We start from the raw sequence: 27119 nt of genomic DNA on the forward strand, positions 1-27119 counted from the left end.
AGCCTGTTCAGGCATTTGGTCTGCCGCAAAAGCGTTGTGGCTTGCCAGCTGAACCAAGCTCCCCGTCGACTTATACGGCCACTCAACAACTTACATGGCGTCAGTCACCTCAATTCACGACACGCTAACAAGACAATGCAACTTTTATTGAATTACCAAAAAACTCTTCATCCATTACAATAGCCACGTGTCCCGTCTCGTCGTTCCATTTTCACCGGTCCGCATCACTGCTGAGATGTCGCCGGGTCCCACGGCTTCTGGTAGCCGGGACAGCTCGGCTGCTCCTCCATGCCCATCGCCATCGCGTTGAGCTCCTTGAAGCTGCCGAGCGCGCCCGTCTGGTTGTGGCTCTTGTCCACGGGTCCGAACATGAACCACGAGCTCATCGGCTGCGCGCGCGCGTACCCGCCCTCCTCAACCGCCGCCGTGCGGTTCACGCCGATGTTGCCTGCCACCAGGTAGGCGTCGCTGTCGGTGCCGGGCTGCGGGAAGTCGAGCATCTTCAGCGGCACCCGGGCGTAGCCCACGGGCAGCTTGTCCATGGGGTGGCCATGGTACTCGACGCCGTCGAGCGTGACGCCGCCGCTGCCCTGCACGTAGTAGTGCTGGCCATCGGGGCTCGGCTTGGGCACGCGCAGGCCGCCGTTCTCGTTCCAGTACAGCAGGCCCAGGATCCAGCCGGTGATGTTGAACTCGATGGCTCCCTTGCCGCAGGTCATGTGGTGCTCCGCGCGGACGATCTGGCGCCAAAACGTCTTGATCTCCTCGCTGTCGGGCTCGTCAAAGGTCCGCACGAAGCGGTTGAAGATGGGCCGCAGGTTCTCCGCGTATTCCTGGGGCTCCTCGCCAAACTCGGACAGGCGATCCAGCTTCTCGACGAGCCGGGCCCAGTCGTCCCGGGTGCCGAGGAGCGTCACTTGAGGTAGGCCGCAGATGATGCCGCCTGTGAAGGAAAAGTACTGCTTCACGAGGCCCATCATGAGCACCGTGGCCGTCATGCCGTCGTCCTCGTTGCTCGTGCTGAAGCCGGGCATGATCCACTCCTTGAGCCAGTCCGTCTTGACGCGCTTCTGAATTTCCCCGGCGAAGCTCGAGATGACGTCTCGCCAGGTAAAGGCCTTGACAACAATCTCCTCCTGGCCGTCAAAGTCGACGAACAGGTGGCGCACCTCCTCGGCGTGGGCCGCCATGTAAAAGTTGAGCTGGGCGAGGACCTCGAACCAGACCTCGTCGGGTCGCAGCACGAGGTGCTGGTGCTGGGCCCAGGCCTCGAGGGCGCCGCGCACCACGCTGTCTGAGGACGGGTAGATGGTGTTGGGGGCAAAGGCCCGCGTGTCGGCCACGTCAAACTCGGGCGTGTACTTGGAGAGCAGCAGGGAGGCGTTGTATGGAGTCTGCGGCGGGCGCTCCTCGGGCAGGCTCTGAGCCCAGAGGTCTCCGGCCGAGAGCACGGCGGATTGGGTCTGGAGGGGGAGAGGCGGCACGTCGGTGGCGACGATGACGGTCATGTCGGCGGCGGCGAGGCCCGCGAGGGCGGCACCAAGAAGAGCTGTTCGAAGCATGTTGTAAGAATCAAGCGATGCTAGGGATCGCGAAGTGATGCTCTGCTGCTGTTGAAGAAAGAACAAGTGAGACAGACATTGGGGAAAGAGAGCCTATATATATACACAAAAACTACGAGACTCCCGCAGGTAATACAATGGGCGGACGTGAGACATGAGCGCGGACGGCACTTGCCTCTCATTCCTCGGACGTTGCAATTTGTAGCCTTTTTTGCCACTATTCGCTTGGCGAATGCAGGAACTTTTGCTCGCCGACAATGAAAAGTTTGCTCGTTCCTGCGAGTCTGATCCTCCCAAGACCTTCCCGTCAGCCTACACCGTGTCATGGTGAGGCGACCATCGAGGGCTGGTGTCGCTTCGCCACGGCTTGTTTGTCCCGCCAAGCAAACAAGAGGTTGGAAAAATTTTTCCTCGAAATCAATAAATGTGCAAATGGATGCACGTATAGCAGGATTCTGGTATCAATATCTCGCCAGCCATGCATCTCGGATGGCCGGGCTTTTGAGCCTCAGGGCCATGCGCAGGCGCAGCATCGGGGTCCGAATTTAGAGCTGCACGGACTATGCAAGCCACGATGCAGCGACGGGCCGGCGAGGTTAGACGCGGGTTTGGTGGCGAAATGTCCGAGAGAGGGGGAATTGAGGGCTAGAGGGCGATAGGTAGTATCGCGAGGTGGCATTGTAGTGGGAAATGGAAGAAGGAAGTTCGAGACATTGATTCAAATATTCAATCCAAAAAGGCAGGTGCAAAGGACTCGCTGCAAGGGCGAGCTTCGTAGGAATATTTTGGGGGCCGATGCGTGCCAGTCTGGCCACGTAAATAGCAGCGCTAATAATAACTCGGCCTGGCCTGACATCTCACCATTATTAGGCGATGCTACAATTAAATTGACCAAAAGTTGGGAATTCAATAGGTTGCGTGGCGGAAGGAAGTAGTTCTTCGCCTCGCCCACTGTTGCACGACTCTACAGACGGCGGTATTATCTTTGCCAGCATCATCTTAACATTTTCACATTCACATTCGCAGACGGAAGAATTCATGGTGAAAAGAGAGACCTTCGCTATTGATCATATCTCGTCTATGTAACTCAAAACTCCATGCTGCCATGCCCATAAAATTCGCACAAAACGCCATTCGGGTATCCACGAGGCTAAACAAGAGCTAAGGAAAGGGAAAGCCTCACAGCTTGGACCGCGAGCCATGTAGTCACTCGCTGTTGTCGTCGGCCTGCACGCGCTTGACCACCTCGACGAGCTGCGGGTAAATCTTTTCCGACGTCTGCACTCCGCAGACCTTGGCGACCACGTCCTCGGGCGCGCTGTCCGCCATGATGGTGGCCAGCTCCTTGGATTCCTCGTCATCCTCGACGTCTTGGAAGCGGAAGGCCATCTCGATGGCGTCGAGGAGGTAGCGGATGCTGCCGCCCTGCTCGGCAATCTCGGCGGCGGGGCCGACGAAGCGTTCCTTGCGGGAGAGCTTGCGGAGGGGCGCGCGACCGACGCGCTCGACAGCGTCCTCCAGGTGCGGGTTTCCGATGCGCTTGATGATCTTGTCGACGTACGCGGCCTGCGCGGCCTCATCGATGCCGTGCTTGCTGACAATCAGGCCCTTGGTCTCGTCGAGCGCGCCGCGAACCTCGGCCATAATGGCCTTATCCTGCAGCGCGTCGTAGACGGTGCGCTTGCCGCGGTTGTACCCGTGGTAGGCGGCCGTCGCATGGCTAGTGTTGACGGTAAAGAGCTTGCGCTCGATAAATGGCGCCAGGTTGTCAACCCAGTTGATGCCCTCGATGTTGGGGATGCCGACGTCCTCAAACGGCGTCTTCTCGACGACCCACTCGAAGAACTTCTCCAGAGTCACGTCAAGGCCAGCGTCGGGGTCCTGGGCGGGGACGATGCGGTCAATGGCAGAGTTAGCGTAGCGAGCGCGCGAGGAGTGGTCCGCGAGGCGTTCCTCGGACGTGTTCTCGGGGCTCTTGATAAACTCGGCCAGGGTGTCGGTGGCACCGATCGCATTCTCGCAGGCAATGACAGAGAGGGGCTTGAGGGTCTCCGGGCGGCGATCGATGCCCTTGGCGATGACGGGGGCGATGAACTTTAGGACGCGGGGGCCAACGGAGCAGGTGACGATGTCAGCGGTGCTGATCTCTTCGATGAGGTCGGCCTCGTGCGTCTTGGAGTTGATGGCGCGGTAATTTGTGATTTTAGACTCGGTGGTGCCCTCTACGCCAACCTCGATGACGCGGTACGAGGGGGAGGCATTGATAGAGTCAATCAGGGCATCGGCGACGTCAGCAAAGACGACCTCGTAGCCAGAATTGTGGAGGAAGCAGGCAACAAAGCCGCGGCCTTGATTACGTCAAAAGTTAGCATCGTGATTCCAGTTGTTGTTTGCATGAGCCCATCCATAGTGGAGGTTGTGTGTGGTAAGGCAACGATGACGCGCAGCGGGGCAAGCGGTACTCGTCGGCGGAAGCCGGAGTGGCGCCACCACTTGGGGGTTTTGTGTAACGCTTGGAAGAGACCAACTTACCGATATTGCCAGCACCGAAATGAACAGCCTTGGGAGCCATGATGAAGAGTTTCTTTGGATTGGAGGTTTGAAGTGAGGATGGATGGGTATTGTCTGGCGAGGAGACGAAAAAAGAGAAACAGCGGGTATAGAACTTTATATAGGTTGTGGCTTGGGTGTAGAGGATGTCAAACGGGCAAAGCCAGTTAAGGAATGCAAGACGATCGAGTTGAGAGGTGATATCGAAGAAGAGATGTGATCGAGATAAAAGAGGCTGATGAGGAATGAGTCTAAGAATTGAGGAATTGATGAGGGAGGCGGGGGGTGGCCGGGTCTTTATAAAGAACGATGGCGTTTGGAAGGCGAGAGAGATGACAAGTACCTGCGGATCGTGAGCTGGAACGCGATGGGACAAAAGAGTGGGGGTGGCAGGCAGGTATCAGAAAAATTAAGAGAAAAAAAAAACTAAATAAATAAAGTCGAGAACCAGTTCCGGAGAGACACGGGCGGACTTGCACCTACATACGTCAGGCTTTCTTGCTCAAGTGGATGGAAAGCGTAACGCGGGGCCCAAAAGCCAAAAGCCCTTCCATCCATGGGTGGTGGTGCGGGCTCCCATGTCGCAATACATGACGGTGGCGTCGAGCGGCAGATCGTGATTGGTCGAGAGCGGACAGCACGAAGCCAGACTGGGCGCCACCGTAACCTACGGTAGGCGGGTCCTGCTCTGCCATTTGGCCGAAGTGCAGCTTCCTCCGTTTCCCAAGCGGGGCTGACTAACCGACTTGGACTTGCTTAGGCTTTGCTTATTACGAAGTTGACCTGTGAAACCGTAGCAAACTGTGAGGACCAGCTGCCCCCACCGAGCTGCGAGCTGCAAGTTGGTGGATTTACAGCGCCCTCCGTCGCCGAAAACCCCTCAAAGTGCGCAAGATTCCAGCGTCAAACCTCCCCTGTACCTGTCGTTTTCGACAACGTATTCCGTTGCGGGGTACCTGAGCCTTGCACCTTCCCCCACCGCAATCACAAGTACCCATCCGAGCCCCCTTTGTCAGGTTCCTTGGCGTCAGGCTGTGCCAACCAAAGAGGATCCGCCCTGCATGTTCTGTCCTCCAACGCCACTATCTTCATTAAGGGTTTGCAGAGATAAGGAAAGCAGACAGACTTATCCGTACCGACCGACGCTGGGTTTTGACCATGAAACGTCATCGTCATGGCTTGTTCACGATGCAGCCCATTCAAAGGTCTCTTCGGCCATCGAGCCACCCTAAAGATATGTCGGGATAGGCAGCATACGACATGACACGGCACAGATTCGCCCTTTTGCGCTAGTCAAAGCCTCCTGATTTTGCTCACGATGCCTTCATGCGGTGACATCCAGCATACCTGATTAGCGGCTTGCATAAGGGGCTGCTGCAACTTAGGCGGCCTGCGCGGCTTGATATCAAGTTGTCTAGCATCAGCTGCTGTGAAACCAGAAACATCGTTATCGCCACCTGTCACGACAGATTATCCCGCCACCACAAACACAGTGCCTGTGGCCAAGACACAGATCAGTCACATATACCACCTTGTGCCTTTCTGCGCTATTCCCTGGCCCCCTCCTTGTGTTGCGCAGAAAGATAAGGCCAAGAAAACAATGCCGGTGGCCGCACACCCTCATCACCAAAAGCCTGGTTCGGCTGCGGATATGCCCCCTCCCTCCCTGAATGGCGCCGCGGGGTTCCGACAAGTTTAGAACAAGGGCAGCTATGACGTCGTTTTGGCACGGCCGGTCTTGTAGACTCTACCACCAGGAACCACCAGACCGTTCATGCCGAACACAATCGCCAGAACGCCATCCCCATTTGCTTTATGACGACGATTTCGGGGTCCCCGTTTTTACCGATCGCGTTGATGTAATGGTTGTCCACAAAATCAACAGCATCATTCGATTGTCTAAACCTACTGTGTGCCGGTATTTCTGGGGAAACAAGTCTGCGTCTCTCCAGCGTGGAGAAGCTTCTATGGAGAAACGTGGTGCTTGTTTTGACTTGACGCTGTCAGAACCCGGTTGGAAATTCATGGCTGCCCTGTTAGGATATCAAACGCCTAATTATCGTGAACTGCCTCAACTTGTCCCATGTATCTATCTCTGCCTTTGTCTCGTGGCACCTCGGCTATGTAGTTACACAATGCCCATGATCCGATGTTTAGCTTCTTGCGATAATGCACGACCACATGTAAAATAACGTCACTTGTCCACCCGACTGACGAGGAGGCTTTTTTGCTTCCCTTTCCTTTTAGCAACCACCTACCTCATGGCCTCATTATTGTTCCTAGTCCAGAGGATCCGCGTCCAACGTATCATCCCAAAGCCCAGCGGGGCTGCTGCGACGACCGTCGTGAATCAGCTTTATTAGTTGAAAATAGTTAGTTACGGGGGATACTGTTTTGTCGTCAATACATTGGCTGCAAGTCTCTGGACCTGGTAGCCCTGCGCTTCGCCCCCCCCCCCCTCTGGTGGACCGTAATGCGGCCGGCGCTAACAGATTGTGAGCGGCTTTTTGCACCGTCTGCTGGGAGAAAGGACCTTTCCATCTGCGCGTAATATTGTCGCTTTTATTAGTTCAACTTGTGAGGGATCAACCATCCAGCATCAACACAACATATACGTCTCATGTCTACACAGTGCCACTATCTGGTCAGTTTGAATGTAGTCTAACCTGACTCGAAATAATAAACAAACCGAAACACACCGTCGTCCCTTGTACAGCAGAAAGAGGCCCACAAGAACTCACAGACCAAAACGTGCCGTAAATACAGAGCCTCACTGGTACAACTCTAACTATTCCCCCTTTCCGCAAGCCGAGTTGGCCACTATCAAAACTCAGCTTACGTTACGGGGAGTTCCCCCTCTCGCTGTCCTTTCCCGATCACAGCCTCAGTGCGTGCTGTCCGGCAATCCATTTTCGGCTGTTCCGCTTCACACCACCAAGGGTAACATGTACCTTGCCAGCCACCGTTTTAGATGGCGCAAGCCACCGTAAGCCACCGTTTCGTTTCGTGCGGTACGTACCGACCTGCCTTTTGTCGCCCTCACATGGAGCCGTTTGACCGAATTCAATGTCCGGTTTCAACATGTGCCATTCAAAATATCAGAGCTATTGTTCTCATATGAGTACCCATCTTCGGCTGTCTATATCCCATAAGGGCCATCTCGCCTTTTCTTCCTCGTTCGACCTCCTACTTCTTCCGCGTCATATGCTTTCACCAAAGCAACACAGCCGAGCCGCCGTCACTTGTCACCCGCCCATCACGAATCGGCCCCCTAGTCATACAACAGCCACATGCCACCACCAGCCCTTTCACGATAGTCTTCTCCCCCCTTCTTTCTCTTAGTTAATTAAGTCCCTCGCACACTTGGGCCCATGTCCCCCCCGACCTCTTCGAGTCCGACCTGCATATTCTCGCCCACACGGTCCGTTCCTAGCCTTGTCCACTTCTCAGCAAGTCCTCCTCCCAATCACTCCTCACAAACGCCCCCATGCCAGTTGCTTGTCCTTTACGAAAACAAAAAAAAAATCTTCTCGTCATTAGTGTGGCAAGGGTTCAGTTCTTCCTCCCGAGAAATGAAGCCGCAGACAAAATCATCGTGAGTTTCTCCGTTGGGGAGGGGATAAAACCGCCCTTACATGTCTTACGCAGCCCCGGCCTGGAACGCAACCCTCCGCACATCCCCCATAACTTCTCCAACGTACCTCGGGGAAAAAAGGCTGAGGATTCCCGAGCGTGGGAAAGGGGATTCTTTTGGCCCAGTAAATGATAGGTACTTGTGCATTCCCCATCTCTAGTCTTGGACGAGCTACATACCATTTCTCGTAAAAATGACAGCTTTGTAGAGAAAGTGACGGATATGCCTGCACAGTGCTCTCTGTTCCCCTTCTTTGCCCTGGTTTCTTGCTTTCAAAATGCTCAGTAGCTGCACTCTTCGATTCATCCATGGCATTTTCAACATCACTCAATAGCAGTGGGGCATTCCTGGTCTCCGGAGAGTTTCTTCAGCTGCGCCACTGGCCTTCGTCTCATCCCACCAACATTCCTACCAACTTGTCACGACGGCCTCCGTCAAATGCACTCGAGCAATCATCGTGACTCGGCTTCACAGAACCCCAGCTTGCAAAGAGCACGTTGCAAAGACTGCAGTCTTGAAAATTTTTGCATTGCATATTCCAGCTAACAGTACTATTACTCATTTGTCTCATCTTTTCTGCATTCCTTCGTGGCCCCTAAATCTTGGAGTACTTCTTGAAAGCGCTCAGCAGGCCTCCAGTCGAGGCATCGTGGCCCTCGCCGTTGCCGGACTCATCAATCTCCTTGAGGATCTTCTTGGCCAAGACCTTGCCAAGCTCGACACCCCACTGGTCGAAGCTGTTAATGTCCCAGATTGCACCCTCCGTAAACGTCAGGTGCTCGTAGTATACGATCAGAGCACCCAGCTCAGCAGGGCCAATGCTGCCGCCAACCAGGATCGAAGTCGTAGGCCGGTTGCCTAGGAAGCGCTTGTGAGGAACGAGGTCGCCAGTGGTACCCTCCGCCTGCACCTCCTCGTCAGTCTTGCCAACCATCAAGGCCTCAGCCTGAGCCAGGTAGTTGGAGGCAAGCATCTTCTGGTGCAGGTTCTGTGAAACAGGGTTGTGCGACTGGGCAGCCAGAATGAAGTCGGTGGGGATGAGCTTAGTACCCTGGTGTACGAGCTGGAAGAACGAGTGCTGCGCGTTGGTGCAAGGCTCACCAAACAGAATAGGGCCTAGATTATCAGCATGGAGTTCCCTATTTAGAGTAATCTTGGGACTTACCAGTAGTGTACTTAACAGCAGAGCCGTCAGAAGAAATCGACTTGCCGTTAGATTCCATAGAGAGCTGCTGGAGATACGCAGGGAAGCGGTGCAAGTACTGGTCGAAACTGCATGCTGTTAGAAGTTTCTTTCTTTTTACACAAGAACCCATTACTTACGGAGCAACCAGGTGAGTCTGCGCCTGGAAAAAGTCAGAGTACCAGACACTCAGAAGACCACCAAGGAGGGGAATGTTCTCCTTGAGGGGAGTCTCTTTGAAGTGCTTGTCCATGGCATGGGCACCGCTGAGGAACTTGTGGAAGTTGTCAAAGCCAATGTACAGCGCAACGCTCAGGCCGATGGCACTCCAGACAGAGTAGCGACCGCCGACCCAGCTCTCAAAGCCAAACATGTTCTTGCTGTCAATGCCGAATTTGGTCACTTCGGCTTCGTTGGTCGACAGCGCAACAAAGTGCTTGGCAATATCGCCCTTGTTGTCCGTCTTCTCGAGGAACCATGACTTGGCAGTGTTGGCGTTGGTGGTCGTCTCAGCAGTGGTAAAGGTCTTGGAGGCAATGAGGAACAGGGTCGTCTCGGGATCCGAGTTGGCGAGGGCTTCGGTGATGTGAGTGCCGTCGATGTTGGACACGAAGTGAAGGGTCATGTCCTTGGCGCCATAGTGCTTGAGCGCCTCGGTCACCATGACGGGACCACTACCAAAGTTAGACAATTCCAAATTGAAGGACCTCTCGGGGGACAACTTACAGGTCGGAGCCACCAATTCCGATGTTGACAACGGTAGTAAGCTTCTTGCCGGTGAAGCCGGTCCATTCACCGCTTCGGACCTGCTCGGAAAACTCCTTCATGTGTTTGAGGACGTCGTTGACGCCGCCGGGGACGTCCATGACGTCTTGCCCGTCAACCTTCATCTCCCAGCCGCTGACATTGCGTAGGGCGGGGTGGAAGACGGCGCGGTTCTCAGTAAAGTTGACCTTGTCGCCGCGGAAGAGGGCATCGCGCTTGCGCTCGACACCAGCCTGCTCGGCAAGCTTGACCAGGAGGTCGAGGGTTTCGTCGGTCAGGAAGTTCTTGGAAAAGTCAAAGAGGATATCGGCCGAGGTTCCGGGGGCCTTGAATGTGCGGGTGAAGCGGTTGAAGCGGTCCGGGTCCGAGGCAAAGGCTTCCTTGAGGACAAACGATTTGCTGATGGTGTCGCGGTGAGCGTTGAGCTCCGACCAGGCTGGAAGAGTGTTTGCGGGAGCCATTTTTTCGCGAGATGCAAGACTATGCGTGCAAGAAAAGATGTAGTTTCTGTCAGAGTCGGAAAGGTTGTGCTTTTGAGCGGACTGGGTTGGGGCGGCTCCTTCGGTAAGCTCGGAGCGTCGTGTTTGACGGGAAGCTAGGGATGGCGAAGAGCTGATTAGCAAAGAAGAAAATAGAAGGAAGATGCAGGGCGGGGTCAGATATTCCGCGAAGATCAACAAGAGAAAGGAGGTTTCGAGAGATGCGATAAGAATAGGTTCAGCTTCTACGCCCTCGAGGTGTAAATGATGACCAATTGCTGAGCACGGGCAGGATGAATGGATGACGGAAGCATCATCAATCACAGCTTTGAGACGATGGAGGGGCAACCAGAGGAGGGGGCGGGGCAGCGCAGCATCTGACACTGGGCTGCCGTCTCAATCGCAACATACCTGGAACCAAAATCGAGACTGCCAAGCTCGAGCTTCTGAATGAGGATTTGCAAGGAGATTTCGGGGATTTACAAGGGAAAAAGAAGCCAGTGCCGCGGCAACGGAAAGTCAGTATGATGAAATACCGCAGACTGACTGACCTGTTGAGAGCTTCTGTGGGGCCGGCTTTTTCGCAGGTGCCGCAAAGGGCAGTCCCGCAGCCGGGACCGGCAGCACGTTTAAAGGAGGGCTTAATAAGGATTTTTTATGTCTCAAAAGCTGAGGTCTTTCCTAAAATGAATATTCTAAATTCTTTAAAAAAGAATACGGGAAGCAGTAATCCACAATGGCCCAACAGCCACTGCTGATAGAAACGGCAGACTTTCCTTGTCTTCTTCCTAAACGCGTATGTGTGAAGTGGAAATAGTATGATCAGCACTGATTGCCAACAAAAATCATCCGTAATCGCATGCCCAGGCATCCTCTGCATGCAGCGAATGTAAGTGGGCTACCAAGTTTTCCCGTCTACTAGATAACTTGTCACAATGCTCGCAGTGTATTTTGGGATTATGTGCCCGTTCGTGGCGATCTCTGTCCTTCACTGTCGGGAACCTGGAGGTCCCTCATCGTTGTTGCCATTGCAGCCAGGCTCGCGGCAGAAAAAACGGCGGGAATGTGAACGGTAATGCTTGTCCAGGTCGCATTGACGAAGATATGTTTTTTTGAACGGCACATAGGATGCAGGCACTGAAGTGCAAACGAAAAGCCACGCATGCCCTCATTGCGAGACATACGTTGATGCATTGGCATGTCGCTGCTCCTAGTTCGAAGCTTGGAGGCAATAGTCGACTCACAATTTGCCACAAATTGGTCTTCGGCCAATTGATAGAGAGACCTGTCTTTTTAAGGCACTGAGGTAAAGTGGCTCGTCAAAAAGGGCGTCGAGGGTGTCACAGAACAGGGCACGGGAAATTGACGGTTCTGAGAGCCAAGTTTCCTTCCACGGCTTCGCTGATAATGAGTTCAAAGACGTATATACGTCTCCGGATGGGCATTTTGCAATTGCTATGCGGTGCAAGCCAGCGTCCAAGGTGTTGGCGCATTTTATTGACGTGATGCCGCACGATCAGTTTCGGCCAAAACTCGTAACCGAGGACTATCTCAGAGCCGGAGACGATGTTGAAGTCAAACGGCCATGTCTATTCAACCTCACGACAAAAGCTGAAGTATTTGTTGACAACTCCCTTTTTGCGAATCCCTACGCAATCACCAATATTGGCTGGTCAAGCGATAGCCAGCAGTATTGTTTTTTCTTCAACGAGCGCGGCCATCAGCATTTGTCTCTGTTGAAGATTGACCTAAGCGGGGGTGTCACGATCCTTGCTGAAGAAAAGAGCAAAATCTTTGTTGATTATCACCAGCGTATCCTGAGCTACGTCAGCTCCGTGAAAGCAAAGCAAATTAACAAAGCAAAAGAGAGAAAACAAAAGCCCACTATAAAGCGTCAACTAACACTGGTTTACGCCATTCCAATGGAATGTGTTATGGCACACATTACCCACTTTCTGGGCCTACAGCCCTCTAAGAAAACCTCAAAACTCGGCGATTCTGACCTCACAGGGCTGCAGGTCCAGAAACTGGCCAATGTCCATCATAGCATATCCCATTGGAGTGGCGTGAACGAGTGTCATCAACGGCTCTTTAGTCTCGGGCCCTCCTCCAAACAGCAAGCCCACACTTCGACCACGCTCATCGTAAATAACGGCGCCGGAATCACCATTTGCAGCAAAGTCCTTTCTGCTGCTCTAGTCGTGAGTAAAGAAGCAAGCTTCGGAACTATGGCTCATGGTATCATTAGCGGTAAGATAGCTCGACTCCTTCAGTTTAAGGGCTACCTTGTGGTGGGAAGAGCGACCGGAAGTGGCCTTGGTAATGGCCGAAATCTTGAAAACTCTCTTGTTCTGACAGACCTTGTGGGCCAGTACGGGCTTTCTCAATGGTCTTCTGGTCAACTCCTTGGGTGGACGGTGGGAGTGTACTGTAATCGGCCAGACATCCCGATTTGGCAGCTTGTTCCTACCAAGACGGGAAGGGTGTACTTCAATAAGGGCCAGTCAAGCCTTCCGTTGGTGGGTGCCCGAAACGTGGAGCCAGATCCGGGATCAAGGCGGCGAAAGAGGTGCTTTCCTGAATCGAAGAACTCTAGACACTCCTTGAGTTTACTTTGGACTCTTCCTCGTGCTTGTCTGGGCCGTGAGTATAGAACCAAACGGTTCTGTTGTGGCTCGACCGTGATGGACTCTCAATAGAGGTTCTGAAGTTTTGACTTGGTTTAAAACCAGGTAAATCAGCGTCTCTCAACGGCGATCCCAGTGCTGGCGGCACATAGTCATCAGCATCAGTTCTTCTGTACCGGGGGATGGCAGGTGATATGACGTGATAATCAGTAAGTGCAAAAGACTTCTATGTCAGATTTGCAAAATAGGAGGGATTGTTAAAATAACCCCGATGGGCAAAATAAGAAATATTGGCAAAATAAGAGGGACTGGACTTGAAGAACAAGTGGAGGAAAGAGTAGATGTATTGATGATGAATTTGAGCTATGAGCAGGAAGGAAAGGCACCTTTATACAGGTAGCTCTTGACCGATATGTTCTTTATCACAGGGGTCCGTGCAGGGGTTGCCTGCGTTGGGCCGTAACAGTGAAGGCATCGTGCGTGGTAAGTGAAGGAGGACCTGGAGTTGATCAACAAAGAGGATTTGGACAAACGAGAGGGATAAAAAAGCTGGCGGGTCGTTGTTAAAACTGATTCACAGCCCCCGATAAAATATCCTACATCTTTTACTTCGTAGTCCAGTTCACAGCCCCCGATAGTATATCCTGTATTTTTCAACTCGTCACCGCATGCATAGCATTCAAGCATACAACAGAGTACGAAACGGGACACAAAGACGCCTACGATCCGGCGTCTCCTCGAGCCACTCATGATGATCCCCCACAGGTTCGGCGGGCTGGCCTCGCCAATATGCCCGCTCAAGTCCAGCCCGCACACGTCCTGCAGCAGCACGTTCCTCACGCCGTTCTCCCTCACAAACGCCGTGTCATATGGCGTCACCACCGTATCGTACCTCGTCGCCACGATCGTCGCCTTGTTCCCCGGCTACGCCAGTCCCGGTCGCGGACGCCCAGCGCCTCCGCCAGGGGTCATGAGCTTGAAGGTGTCGGTGCCGCGCGTCGCCGGGGACACGGCGATGACGCGCTCGACGCTCGCCGCGACGCCGTCCTCGAACAGCGGCGCGTATAGGGTGAGGAAGGCACCGCCGGAGTGCCCGATGAGGTCGACCTTGGCGGCGCCGGTCTGCGCGCGCACGGAGCGGATCGCGTCCGCGACTTCACGCGAGGCGTCGGCTACGGAACTGAGGCCGCCGACGAGACCAAAGGCGTCGTACGCGCCGTAGGTCGGCGAGAAGACGGTGCAGCCCTTGCTCTGCAGGTACAGCTTCAGCGGCACCATGTAGCCGTTGCCGCTGCCGCCGACGCCGTGCAGGAGGAGGATGGGGTTCTTGGCCGGCGCCGCGGCGGCGCCTCGTGTGTCGACGGCGGTTTCGCTGGCAATGGCCACGGCCGAGACACGAGGGCCAAGGCAGAGAACGGCAAGAATAGATGTTGCGAACGCAAGTTTCATGATGTCTGAGATGACCATATATTTCTTATGGGCACAGAACATCGACCGGGTAATGCAGACAGTATGCTTGGGGTACTTATAGTTCAATAGCTCGGCTACATAAAAGTGTTACTCATTCCTTTACGAAAAGGAAATGCAGCCATGTGCCATGCATTCTCAGCCCAGCTCTTGGCCTGCGTCGTCTTCGACGCCGATACTGATGCCGGCAAGTACTAATCGTTCCTCTGGCCGGGCCAACATTCATTGATACGGTCGAATATCTCTAGTCCATCCAACATGCCTCGGTCAATCACATATATGCCCAGCACATAGCTTCAACTCATCAAATAGCTTCAACTCATCACATAGCTTCAACTCATCACATAGCTTCAACTCATCACATAGCTTCAACTCATCATCATCACATTTCAACTCATCACATTGCCTTCAATCCCAAACGTCGTCAACATATTCTACAAGGTTACGTAGTTCTCTATTTATGAATCTCGTCACCCTACAGACTACCGAACAGAAACGTACTTACCCCATTCTAATCTCAGCTCCTCTCACTGCTTACATTCCCCCAGAATTTATCATGCTGCCTTGGGGGGATCGGCAGATGGGTGCGGAGCCGAGAACGTTCCGATGGGGCTCCCGTGTGCCTTGGTCGACGTCGCGACCTGCACAGATACAAATCATAATAATAAGCTCAGTTCTCACAATGCCTTCGACGCGAGCCAGCGGCTGAGACCACGCACATACGCCAAAGGGTGGCGCATGGTAGACAGCATTGGTACGATTACAGTACAAAGCAAGAGATAAATCTGCATTGGTCTCGCACCAATAATACAGCAATGGTAGAATCCATAAACTCAAAATAATACACCAAGGAAATGCTCATTTCTACTTATATCCCCGCCGGTCAAGTGCCCACTGAAAAGCATAGCCACGCCAGTTGAATAGTTGCTTTCCACAGTCCTGTTCAACTATCCATCATGTCCGGCCGCACACGATCAGAGGTGGATGAATCTCTTCTACAGGCCCGCTAAAGCAAACAAGGAAAGACATCAACGCCGAAAGTTCTCAACTGCCGGTCTCGCCCATTGTAAATTTCGCAAAACCAGATCGTCCCTGCATATTCTACTAATGCTCGGGGATGCTGCCCACAAATGATGGATCCTTGACGCTGCCGCCCGCGTCTCCCAGTCCGGCAATCGGTCTGTTGTAGCTGAATCCATTGAACTGGTTCTGCATCGTCTCCGAAAGCGGATGGCCATCCACCAGCGAGTCTTTTGGAATCTCTTGTGTAAAATCACGGTCAAAGTTGCCAGTATCCAACGCGTCGGCCTGCAAATATTAGCATTAGCATCATGGAACCGCGAGGCAGACTATTTATACAGTGGATTGTACGAATTCCGATTGAATGAATGCTGGCCAGTTCTGACAGGTAGTATCAAGGGGACTTACAACACTGGGCTTGAAAGTAGGCTCGTACTTTCGCTGCAGTAACTTGCGCCAATCTATGGCGTGGAAGAACGGATGCGCCTTGATTTCAGCAGAGCCGTTAGCTCCAAGCCGCTGCCTCGGGTCGCGGTTGAGCAGCTTCGTAAGCAGATCTTTGGCGGCCGGCGGCACAATATCGGGGAAGTGCAGAGGCTCTGACAGAATCTTGCGGTACATTTCATTCGTGTTCTCGTCATAGTACGGCGGCAGGCCCGTCAGCATCTCGTAAAGCAAAACACCAAGGGTCCACCAGTCGACCGTCTTGTTATAGCCATGGGCCAGGAGGAGCTCTGGAGCGAGATACTCGGGCGTACCGCAAAACGTGTTCGTTCGGTCCTCGTCCTTCATGTCAAGCTTGCACAGACCAAAATCGCATAGCGCAATGTGGCCTTGGTAGTCGAGAAGAATGTTTTCGGGCTTAAGGTCGCGATAGATGACGCTAAATCCATGCAAGCACTCGAGAGCGCATAACAGCTCAGCCGTATAGAATCGCGCCCGGTTCACGTCAAAGCGGCCGTCCTTTTGGAGATGAAAGAAGAGCTCACCGCCGTTGACAAAAGCCAAGACAAAGTATAGCTTCTCGGGCGACTGGAAGCTGAACTTGAGGGGGACAATGAAGGGATTGTTAATCTGTGCCAGCACGGATCTTTCAGCGAGGGTATGCGCAACTTCGGATCGAGAAATGATGTGCGCCTTTCGAATCGTTTTGAGGGCGTAGATTCGATTGGTATCCTTTTTGCGGACCTGCATGACCTTGCCGAAGCTGCCCTTGCCAATTACCTTGAGCAATTCAAAGTCATCAATAGTGAGCTTGCCAACTCGAGTCTCTACATATTCGACGCCAACCTTGATCTTGCCAGAGCCGAATTGCACATTGACCCATTCTACTCCGCTGTGGCCCTCGCCGTTCTGCTTCTGGGCATGTTCAGCGGCAGCCTTTTCACGATCTTTCTTGCTCAGCTTGGGGTCGTCCACATATGGTTGTCTCTCTGCGAACTTGGGGTTGATACGAGCGACGCCAAGAAAAATGTCCTGACTGCGTCCAGCGCCGGGCGGGGCATTTGGGTTGCGCATGTAGAGGTGGATGACGAGTTCGGTGACACGGGACACATCAAACTTGTACTGCGTATTGCTGCCTGCCCATAGAGGATTCTCTGGATTTCCTTGAATCGAATTGACGAAAACTTGAACTTTATCAAAGTCGATGAGAGCATAGGGCATGAATTTTCCGGATATGCGACCGTGGTTGGTAGGAATGCCGGAGAAGCCGCCAGCAGACGAATGGGGGCGGTGCGATCCGGTGTTGATCAGGGACCCTGCCATACGCTGGGATCCAGGCCTGACGGATGCCGCATTGCTCGTCGATAATGAACCGTGGTGTTGTGAGGTAAATGCGTCGCGGTGCTCTTCTGGGAGAGCGAACCCCTGCCCTTCATGAAGAGTAACAATCAAGATACCGGGCTTTGGCGCTTTGGCGGTCGGTTCTGGGGCCGTAACTGTGGCAGGAGCTGCAATTCGTATCGACATTAGCTTGTGACACAAAGCAGCCGGTTGTGGGGTTTCAGTGCGACGTACCAGCATCATTCTCGGGGACAGGAGTTTCCAGTCCTGGGCTGGGCTGGGCCTTGCCATCTTTTTCTGTTATGGTCGAGGTCGAAGCGGATCGGGAGAATGGGCTCAGGGTGCCCAAGTGCGTCTCCTTGAGCTCTGCACAGGTTGGTCAGCAAACATTCGTCACTAGATTGCGAATAACAGCGAGACTCCAGAGGATCCAGGAAGACGCTCTGCTCAACTGCAGGTGGGTGATTCATATACGCACTCTTTGTTAGTTTCCACGACATCGCCATTTGTCGCGAAAGTTGTGGCAGGGGAAGTTGGTTGACGGACGGGGCTAATGCCTGAGAGGGGCGTCGAAGAGCGTCGGGGTGCAAGAAGAGGTGCGGGGAAGTCGTAGGCAAGATATCTAGTGGTAGCGAATTGGCATGGAAATCGAATCAGGGCTGCAGAGTCGTGGCCGGATAAATAGAAAGGACTAAATCAAGCACTCGAGGGCGTGAGAGGGAAAAGGTGGCGGTGGATGCAGGTCGGCAACCCCGCAGGCGGATAGGAATAAGTGCGGCCCAAGGTTTGTGCGTGCTGCCGCGGGATGACACTGTTGCGAGGCAGCGAAACTATGAAGAGTGGAGGATTTAAGAGGATGCGGGAGTATGTAAGAGGCGACGGGGAAGCGGCGCACCTTGGGCAATTATGAGATGGGAAGAGACAAAAGCAGATGGATGTCGGGCGAAAGGGGCGAGGCGGAACTGGTGGAGGCCAAGCACAGCAAGATGGGGACATCACAGGCCTGCAGCAGTAAGGAGGCCAGGAAAAAGGCCAAGGGTGGTTTTTTTTAGAGTACTGCTATCGCCGGGCGAACCTGAGCCTGGGCTGGGCCGGCCTGCTGGCTGGGCCGGATGGGGCTGTGCAGAGAGGTGTGCAACACGGCATGGTGGCTTGTACCTGGGTACGAGGACAGTGGGTGGCACAGTGTCTGCACCACTGTAGCTGGTACTGCAGAGCCATGATGTGGCGCTGGCCAGACCCTGGGCGCCGCAATTGCGAAGTACAGCGTGTGTTGGGCGTTGTTGACAGAAGGGAAGCCGCACTGTGCAAACATGTCATCATCGATGCAAATCATGCCGCAGTTAGGTGTATCGCACAGTGCAAACTCGACAGTGCCAACAAGACAGACTGTCAGAAGCTGAGAACATCATCCACAAACCAGACCCCTATGACGCCAAGTGGCAAATTGGGTGCAATGGCAGGGCGCTACTAAGAGGCCACGGCGACCGATTTGCTCATGGTAGGGCACCGCGAATGAGTGCAATAACGCTACAAAGTATCAGAACGTCTTGGGTGGGCAAACGATGCTTGCTGCGACGCGGGCTAGTACCCTATACTGGTAGGGACTTGCCAATGGCAAGATGCGGGGGAGGGGGGGTAAAGATGGTATTAGCTGCTTAGTATATAATCTTTTTGAAATTTCTTAAAGCGAAAATGCCAAACGTAGCATGCTTTTTTAGATGGAAGGACGATCTGATAGTGCAGTTGAAATCAGCATCCAAAAAGCTACCCATAGAGAGCAAGGGCTCTTGGCTACTCGGTTTGTTATCTTGTCTTCTCACTCTTGTGAACTTTGAATTTTTGAGTATTCAAAGAAAGTTTGCTATAAGTTTAAGAGCTAGGAACATAAACTGACTTTCTACCCAAATCAATACCATGATGGCCGGTTGCTTGTTAACCCCTTAAGTTGATAAGCCGAATTAAACTGTGACACAATTGAACTGGGGCAATTCTCCTTGGCCATGGATGGATGAACGAACACGGAAGTGTACAAGTTTTCAGTCAAAATTTTATGCCACAATTTAAAAAAAATTATTCAACACTATCTCTGTTACAAGACAAGCTCGCATCGAAGAATGCAATTGCCAATGGCAGTGTAAGTGAAGGTTTATTGCCTGAGAAATTAGGCACCAAAATTTAGCTGGCCTGGAGCTTCAGATGGCCACATTTTCCAAACGTACTGCCAGGCTCGTTGTGTGCATCGGCAAGAGCTGGCCTGCGCTACGTCAATTTTTATTCAAATTTTGCCATTGAAAGTGCAAGAATTCTTTACAGAATAAGAAAAACCATCCTCATAAATTTAAACCTCCTTATTACTGCCCTGTCCCATGGTCGTACCCTGCCTGCCCTCCTTCCCAACTCCTAGCCCGCCAACCCCACTATCAGGGGATCCTCCACGCCGCCTTTCAACGTTGGCAACTTACCTCCCTCTACAACGTCGCGAGTAGCGGACAGAAACCGTCAACATGAAGCTCGACGTTAAGGTACGCTCAAATTCTGCGATGGAGCATCAAGTTCACCCTCGTGACGACGGCGCTGGTCAGCTCAAACTTGACCGTCTCTTGGGGCGCAATCTGGCCTTCTGCTCCCTCGCGACCTCCCCAGCTCTTCGAATTGGCACTGACAATCATGCCTGTATAGCGCCAGCTTTACACCCGCAGCGACCGAGTCAAGGGCATCGATTTTCACCCCCACGAGCCTTGGGTGCTCACGACCCTGTACAATGGTACGGTCCATGTGCAAGCCTGTCTTCCGACACTCTGCTGACCCGACCCAGGCAACGTCAACATCACCTCCTACGACACTCAACAGGTCGTCAAGACCTTTGAGATGACCGATGTTCCCGTCCGTGCCGGTAGATTTATCGCTCGCAAGAACTGGATCGTTTGCGGTTCCGATGACTTTCAGCTTCGTGTCTACAACTACAACACGTCTGAGAAGATTACCTCCTTCGAAGCCCACCCAGACTATATCAGAGCCATTGTTGTCCACCCGACGCAGCCATTTGTACTGACTGCCTCTGATGATATGACTATTAAGCTGTGGGACTGGGAAAAGGGCTGGAAGTGCGTGCGCGTCTTTGAGGGCCACAGCCACTACATTCTGTCGCTGGCCATCAACCCGAAGGACACCAACACCTTTGCCTCTGCCTGTCTAGACAGAACTGTTAAGATTTGGAATCTCGGCTCGCCACACGCTAACTTCACCCTCGAAGCGCATGAGACTAAGGGTGTCAATCACGTCGACTACTATCCCCATTCCGACAAGCCTTACCTTCTCACAACCTCCGATGATCGAACAATCAAGATATGGGATTACACAACTAAGTCGCTGATTGCGACACTCGAGGGCCATACGCACAATGTATCCTTTGCAGTCTATCACCCCGAGCTGCCAGTGATTGTCTCTGGTTCAGAGGACGGCACACTGCGAGTTTGGCACGCCAATACCTATCGTTTTGAGACGTCTCTCAACTATAGCATGGAGCGTGCTTGGTGTGTCTCTTCCCAAAAAGGACAGCAATGCATTGCAGCTGGTTACGACGATGGTGTCGTGGTTGTTAAGCTTGGTCGTGAAGAGCCTGCCGTGTCCATGGACCCTTCAGGCAAGCTTATCTGGGCCAAGCACAACGAGGTTGTTTCCTCAATCATTAAAGGAGGCAAGTAGGAAGAGGTTGACCAAGGGTTTCTTTTCGCTAATATGGGGCTAGATACTGAAATCAAGGACAGCGATCCCATTTCGCTCCCGACCAAGGACCTCGGAACCTGCGAAGTTTACCCTCAGACTCTGATCCACTCGCCCAACGGACGTTTTGTTGCCGTCTGTGGCGATGGCGAATATATCATCTATACCGCCTTGGCGTGGCGTAACAAAGCGTTCGGTTCCGCTCTTGACTTTGTCTGGGCTTCCAAGGAGAATAGCAATGACTTCGCCATTCGCGAGACGCCGACGACAGTCAAGATCTATAAAAACTTTGCCGAAAAGTCTGGTGGCCTTGATGTTGGATTTCAGGCGGATGGCTTGACGGGTGGTGTTCTTCTCGGTGTGACTGGACAGGGCGGCGTTTCATTCTTTGACTGGGCCACCGGCGGCCTTGTTCGCAGAATCGAGGTTGAACCGAAGCACGTTTACTGGTCCGAGAGTGGCGAACTTGTCGCTATTGCTTGCGAGGACACCTTTTACGTGCTACGATTCTCCAGAGAGAGTTATGTTGAGGCTGTCCAGGCTGGCCAGGTCGAGGATGACGGTGTGGAGGCCGCTTTTGAGGTCGTCACCGACATCAGTGAGACGTGAGTATCCCAACCGCGATGAGTAGTATAACCTCTAACGTATTATAGGGTACGCACCGGTGAATGGGTTGGCGACTGCTTTATCTACACGAATAGCACCAACCGTCTTAACTACCTAGTCGGTGACCAGACCTACACGGTGTCACACTTTGACAAGGCTATGTACGTCTTGGGCTATATCCAAAGAGACTCGAGAATCTACCTTGCCGACAAAGATGTCAACGTTACGTCATTCTCTCTGTCGCTGCCCGTTCTTGAGTACCAGACTCTTGTTCTGCGTGAAGATATGGAGACTGCGGCTGAACTGCTGCCCACCATTCCCAACGACCAGCTTAACAAGATTGCCCGATTTCTTGAGGGGCAGGGTCACAAGGAGCTCGCTCTCGAGGTCGCAACCGACCCCGAACACAAATTTGATCTTGCCCTTGGCCTAAACCAACTCGATATTGCCCTGGAGCTTGCCCGCGCCGCCGATGTTGAGCACAAGTGGAAGACTGTAGGAGATGCAGCTCTTGCCGCGTGGGATGTTGCGCTGGCTGCTGAGTGTTTCACACAGGCCAAGGACATTGGGTCACTCCTCCTCCTCCATTCTTCCACTGGTGATCGTGACGGCTTGACCAAGCTAGCTGCGCAAGCTGAGGAAAGGGCCGCCAATAACGTGGCCTTTTCATGTTACTGGCTGCTTGGAGATGTGCAAAAGTGCCAGAACATTCTAGCGAAGACGGAGCGATATGCCGAGTCGGTACTCTTTACACAGACGTACAAACCAAGCCTGACTGCGGGTGCTGTCACGTCGTGGAAGGAAAGCTTAGAAAAATCGAAGAAGGCTCGAGTAGCTAAGCTAATTGGTCTTCCTGGCGAGGATGATGATCTCTTTCCTGAATGGGATGCCTGGCTGAAGCTCGAGACGGAGGGTGGCTCGGTTATCGACACTGCACCTGTTGCAGTGAATGGCCACGAGGAGGTGGAAGAGGTCGAGGCTCAGGCTGACGAAGATGATGAGTAGGGTCATGATATGGGTATTTGATTTCGTTGGAAAAGAAGAAGGGACATGCCTGAATTCGTGCAAAATAAATGAAGTTACAGCTAGGACGGGTTGCGGGCTGACAATTATACAAGTTGGGTGTTACCGGTAGAGAGTTCAAAAGGACTACAGCTTCTGCCTCTCAGTAGCTTAATGGCATTACGTTTCCGTGCAATGGTAAATAAAGTTGCGTGTCACTCGACGTGGCATCTGACTGGGAGGGCCTATGTATGTAGGCAGCAAGTTATTGCACCAATTACTGCCTATCTAGGCTTCCCGTGGAGAAGGTGAATGGCGAGTGACATGGTTTAGCCACTAGGAATACATACATAAATAAATAAGCAAGGGGAGGTAGCACCTGCTGGGACGCTGTAGCCTTGGAGTTGTATCTGTTGAACACGGACCAGTCAGGATATTGCGGTGCGCCCCGCCAAAGAATACGACCCCGCGGAGGGCCAAGCCGGCAGATACTTATCAGACACGACAACCTCCAAAGTCCGTTACACACTCCCAAAATTCTCTGGCCTTTCCTCGCCAAAAACCCCATTGTCTGGAATCTCTATCGCCGTTGTTTTCGCTGGTCGCGCGGCTTCCTGTCCGTCCGCCCGCCCGCCCCGCCGTCAGCCCAGGCGTATCAAACGAGATTACGCAACAAGGCCTCCCCTCAGTCCGCCTCAAAAAGCGACAAGGCCACAACCAAACAAAATCAACCAGCACACCACCGTCTGCTTTGTCCTCCTCCCCGATGGAGCTGCTCGATCCCGCGACCGGCGCCGCGCTGCCGCCCGACGCCATCCAGCGCGTCCTCTTCGTCGCCCCGCGCGTGCACGTCTACGCCATCCCGCCTCTGACCTCTATGCGCGGCCACGTCGCCTCCTCCTGGACCTCGGAGATTTTTTCCGCGCGCGCGCGCATCCTCGAGACCTCCTCCTCCTCCTCCTCCTCCTCCGGTGACGGTGGTAGCTCGATAAAGGTGGACGTGGTGCTGGAGGACCCGGCGACCGGCCAGCTCTTCGCGGCCGCGCCGTACGCGGACCCCGCGGTGGTCGAGCCCGCCACGGACAGCTCCCGGTTCTTCGCGCTGACGGTGCGCGATCCGCAGGGAAGGAAGGCGACGCTCGGGATCGGGTTCGAGGAGAGGCCGGAGGCGTTTGACTTTGCGGTCGCGCTGCAGGAGGCGCGCAGGGCGCTGGGCCTGGAGGCGGCGGCAGCTGGGGGGCGGGAGCGACAGCGAAGCGGCGCGGATGGGAAGACGGAGGAGACAGCACCGGCGAAGGACTACAGTCTGAAGGAGGGCGAGACGATCACGGTTAACATCGGGGGCAAGTTTGGCCGCAGGAGACAGCAGCAGCAGCAGCAGCAGCAGCAGCAGCAAGAGGAAGGGGAGGCTGGTGCGAGCTTGCAGTCTTTTGCGCTTGCGCCGCCGCCGCCTCCGCCGTCGTCATCAGCGTCGTCGTCAGCGGCGGAGGCGAGCAAGTCGGAAGGAAGTGGTGGCTTTGCGTTGCCGCCGCCGCCGAGTGCCCAGGACGTCAAGTCGAAGCGCAAATCGCTCCTGGCCATGGGCTTTGACGACGGGCAATTCGGAGAGTTTGCCTAGCACACGAACCGGGCTCGTTTCATTTGCTGTTTAACAAAAGATTTCGATAATATGAGCGCAGTAACTATACCAAGAGAAGAGAAATTCATAGAGGCAAACTACTACACAGTCTTGAGAGAAAGGCGGGCACAGCAACGGGCATGATTTTACAGGGATAACTTTATTGGAGGGTGCTAAATAATGGAAAAATAAAGACATCATATTATGAATTATAGTGCTGTACATCTGGGAATACCTTGTTTCGTTCATACCTCGGGCCACGTAAACTGCATCACTGGCATGCTGTGCCTACAGGAGCGTAGCTTCACCGCCGTCCTACCGCCTCCCTCGTCGCCGCTGCTCGCGCAGCCCTCCTCGCCGTCGTTACCGCTGCCGTGGTCTTGCGACATCGCCTCGCGCTGCACGTAATAGTGCTCGAGGCTCCCGACCTCGGGCATGCTGCTGCTGCTTTGCCGCGTACAAAGCCTCAGCTCGTCATCCTCCTTGGCTGCGTGCTGCGGCGCCGTCGGCGTCTTGGCCGCAGCCGTGTCTTCCATATTCTCCTCCGGCATGCTCTCAAGATAATCTGCCGTCACGCACCGCGCGACCGCCTGGTAGCCCGCCCGCCCGGGGTCCGCGGTGTACACGGGCGGCACGGGTACGGGCGAGCTCGCCACGCTGCACTCGGACAGGGTGAAGCTCGGGCACGGCGTCACCGGCGCGGCAGTACCCTCCCCCTCCTCTTCCTCCTCTATCTCGGGCTTCTGGACTGACACGTTATCATCGTCGTTTTCCGGCGTCGGTGTTGACGGAGCCACCAGCACCACCGGTGCTGTGGCCGCCGCACGCGCTCGCTCCCACGTATCCCTGCTACTCTGCTCCATGTACAGCTCGCCGAGCCGGCCGAAGATCGCACGCTCCTGCTCCGAGGCCTCTTCGAGCTTGCATCGCAGCAGGTTGAGGAGCTTGCGTAGCCGGCGGCGCGTCTTGCCCTCGGCGCCGAGGCTCAGCTGCGCCTGCGCCGCCGAGTACTCGCGAATGAGGCCCTCGACGCGCTGCATCTTCTGCTGTAGGTGCGCGGACAGGTAGGCCTGCTCGTGGTAGATCTCCTCGTATGGGCGTGGTGCGAGGAGGCAGTGCGTCCGTGACGTCCGGCGGCGCGGATTCGGGGCGGACGACTGCTGGTGTTGCTGCTGCATGGGGTTGGGGTTGGGGTTTGAGTGACGTTGCAGGATCTCGATGGGTGACTGCTGTGACCATCTTGATCGCGATTTTTGTTGATGCTGGATTGTTAGTGTTGTTGACTCACGCTGGTGATATGTTGGTGTATGTTTGTCTCGTTTCGTGTATGTCCGGGACGCTACGTGTGACGTTTCCATCCACCAAAATAGTTGAGAAGAAGAAGGGGGACAAAGCAAAGAGAAAAAAAATGCCAGGGAATGTGCGAACTCGTGGTAGCTATTGTTCTACATGGTGTAACTTTACTCCGGGCCTTGGAGACAAGAGGGTGGTAGCCTAGAGGAACCGAAGAGTATAGGGCGGCCGCTATACGATTAGCTTGGCAACCTCACTGATTGTTTAACACAGAACTACTACATACAGAACATACTAGTTTCTCATTTCTGGATTGTTTGCGTGGGCGCTGTAGCGGGCGCAACTGATCCGGAACCTCTGCAAGGCTGCGGGGGAGCCGCTGTCGAAGCCCCACCAAGATTAGTTGTATCTTGTCTGCTGCCGCTGTTGGTTAACATCTGGCTGATCCTTTGTGGTTCAGCAAGGGCTGAGACGGCTTTGAGCGGTTTTTAGCATTGCGCTTTATTTGCATCTCATAAGATCCGTTTGCTGTGTTAAAGAGGATGCATGCCCAGCGCAAGGATTGACCCGTCCGAGACACACGTTCGGCTCCGGCGTGAGAGTCGTCCTTGTAAGTCACCCTTTTCAGATGGCAAAGCCCTCATGCTTGGGCGGCTCATTGAAGCGCCACAACCCCGCCGCCTCGGCGGCCTGGCGCACTGAAGCTACCTCGTCGTCATTGACCGGTCTATTGATTTCCTGGTACCGCGCCTCGCCGCCACCACCAGCCCTGGCAGCAGCACCACGCCTCGCCTTGCCAACGTGTGCACGCGGCGTGTACTGCTCCATAATGTTGACGAAGCAGTCCTTGGAGACGTCCTGGGCCAGGAAGCGCATGATGGCGGCGCCTTCGCGCTCGCTGCCGGGCATGACCAGATGCCGGACTAGGAGGCCCCGCTTGGCGATTCCGTCGGGTGTGAAGCACAGGTCGCCCACCTGCGCGTGCATGGCCCTGACGCTCTCGCGGGCGGTGGCGGCGTAGTCGTCCGCTTTGAGCAGGCGCCGCGACGAACTCGGTTCCCACACCTTGAAGTCGGCCAGGTAAATGTCCACCAGGCCGTCCATCAGCTCGAGCGAGGCGAGCGAATCGAAGCTCGAGGTGTTGTAGACGATGGGGACGTGGAGCCCGAGCTCGCGCGCGTGGAGGATGCTGAGGGCCACCTGCGGTGCGACGTGTTCAGGGGTGACGATGTTGATGTTATGCACGCCGCCAACCGTTTGGAGCTTCAGGTACCACTCGGCGAGCTCTTCCGGCGTCAGGTCCATGCCGTTGCGCTGGTGGGCAATGTCGTGGTTCTGGCAAAACACGCAGCGGAGATTGCAGCCGCTCATGAAGACGGCGCCGCTGCCATTGTGTCCCTGTATGCAAGGCTCTGCCAAGAATTTTCATCGGTGTGAGCAGGTTTTGTGTGACCGGGTGTAGCAAGGGGGGGCCCTCGCCGAAGTGAGGAGCTATGACATTGACCTTAGCCTTGTCTCCGATGAGGCACATGCCTGTCGTCTCGTAGCGGTTGACGCCACACAAACGGGGACAGAGGTTGCATTTGCGTAGGTGGGCATAGGCCCTCGATCGCTTTTGTGCGGCCTCGCGGGACCCTAGCATTTGATAGCGAGGCACGTAGCTGTCAAGGAGAAACGGAGGAGCCAGATGGAGATGCCTGGCCTGGGTCGCCGTGGGCGTTGCTGTTGGCGTCAGGACCGGTCGGCAGGCGCGTTTGATGCGCATCATGTTGAAAGGGTTGTCATCGGACCGATTATAATTG

General features: G+C 54.3%; 9 protein-coding genes across 9 annotated transcripts; 2 read left to right on the forward strand and 7 right to left on the reverse strand.

The window, feature by feature from the left end:
- Positions 1 to 224: 224 nt before the first annotated feature.
- On the reverse strand, positions 225 to 1562 carry ISF_06839 (hypothetical protein; the record flags this gene model as incomplete). The annotated part of the gene is made up of 1 exon (XM_018850443.1): positions 225 to 1562. One exon carries the CDS (start codon positions 1560 to 1562, stop codon positions 225 to 227), a length of 1338 nt encoding a protein of 445 aa, XP_018702483.1.
- A 1206-nt stretch (positions 1563 to 2768) lies between these two features.
- On the reverse strand, positions 2769 to 4134 carry ISF_06840 (mannitol-1-phosphate dehydrogenase; the record flags this gene model as incomplete). Its single annotated transcript, XM_018850444.1, has 2 exons — positions 2769 to 3910; positions 4095 to 4134. 2 exons carry the CDS (start codon positions 4132 to 4134, stop codon positions 2769 to 2771), a joined length of 1182 nt encoding a protein of 393 aa, XP_018702484.1.
- Positions 4135 to 8341: 4207 nt separating this feature from the next.
- ISF_06841 (glucose-6-phosphate isomerase) lies at positions 8342 to 10155 on the reverse strand (the record flags this gene model as incomplete). Its single annotated transcript, XM_018850445.1, has 4 exons — positions 8342 to 8862; positions 8912 to 9018; positions 9070 to 9603; positions 9656 to 10155. The coding sequence occupies 4 exons, from the start codon at positions 10153 to 10155 to the stop codon at positions 8342 to 8344; spliced, it is 1662 nt and encodes a 553-aa protein (XP_018702485.1).
- Positions 10156 to 13724: 3569 nt separating this feature from the next.
- Positions 13725 to 14249, reverse strand: ISF_06842 (hypothetical protein; the record flags this gene model as incomplete). Its single annotated transcript, XM_018850446.1, has 1 exon — positions 13725 to 14249. One exon carries the CDS (start codon positions 14247 to 14249, stop codon positions 13725 to 13727), a length of 525 nt encoding a protein of 174 aa, XP_018702486.1.
- A 1122-nt stretch (positions 14250 to 15371) lies between these two features.
- Positions 15372 to 17578, reverse strand: ISF_06843 (serine/threonine-protein kinase; the record flags this gene model as incomplete). The annotated part of the gene is made up of 4 exons (XM_018850447.1): positions 15372 to 15575; positions 15696 to 17239; positions 17307 to 17438; positions 17551 to 17578. The coding sequence occupies 4 exons, from the start codon at positions 17576 to 17578 to the stop codon at positions 15372 to 15374; spliced, it is 1908 nt and encodes a 635-aa protein (XP_018702487.1).
- Positions 17579 to 19579: 2001 nt separating this feature from the next.
- ISF_06844 (coatomer beta' subunit) lies at positions 19580 to 22409 on the forward strand (the record flags this gene model as incomplete). The annotated part of the gene is made up of 5 exons (XM_018850448.1): positions 19580 to 19597; positions 19755 to 19839; positions 19891 to 20776; positions 20843 to 21403; positions 21452 to 22409. The coding sequence occupies 5 exons, from the start codon at positions 19580 to 19582 to the stop codon at positions 22407 to 22409; spliced, it is 2508 nt and encodes an 835-aa protein (XP_018702488.1).
- A 763-nt stretch (positions 22410 to 23172) lies between these two features.
- ISF_06845 (adaptin ear-binding coat-associated protein 2) lies at positions 23173 to 24024 on the forward strand (the record flags this gene model as incomplete). Its single annotated transcript, XM_018850449.1, has 1 exon — positions 23173 to 24024. The coding sequence occupies one exon, from the start codon at positions 23173 to 23175 to the stop codon at positions 24022 to 24024; it is 852 nt and encodes a 283-aa protein (XP_018702489.1).
- Positions 24025 to 24269: 245 nt separating this feature from the next.
- Positions 24270 to 25202, reverse strand: ISF_06846 (hypothetical protein; the record flags this gene model as incomplete). The annotated part of the gene is made up of 1 exon (XM_018850450.1): positions 24270 to 25202. One exon carries the CDS (start codon positions 25200 to 25202, stop codon positions 24270 to 24272), a length of 933 nt encoding a protein of 310 aa, XP_018702490.1.
- Positions 25203 to 25941: 739 nt separating this feature from the next.
- ISF_06847 (pyruvate formate lyase activating enzyme) lies at positions 25942 to 27085 on the reverse strand (the record flags this gene model as incomplete). Its single annotated transcript, XM_018850451.1, has 2 exons — positions 25942 to 26715; positions 26822 to 27085. The coding sequence occupies 2 exons, from the start codon at positions 27083 to 27085 to the stop codon at positions 25942 to 25944; spliced, it is 1038 nt and encodes a 345-aa protein (XP_018702491.1).
- Positions 27086 to 27119: the final 34 nt, after the last annotated feature.

This window comes from Cordyceps fumosorosea, assembly GCF_001636725.1.
Source record: "Cordyceps fumosorosea ARSEF 2679 chromosome Unknown scaffold_18, whole genome shotgun sequence".
NCBI classification, from domain to species: Eukaryota; Fungi; Ascomycota; class Sordariomycetes; order Hypocreales; family Cordycipitaceae; genus Cordyceps; species Cordyceps fumosorosea.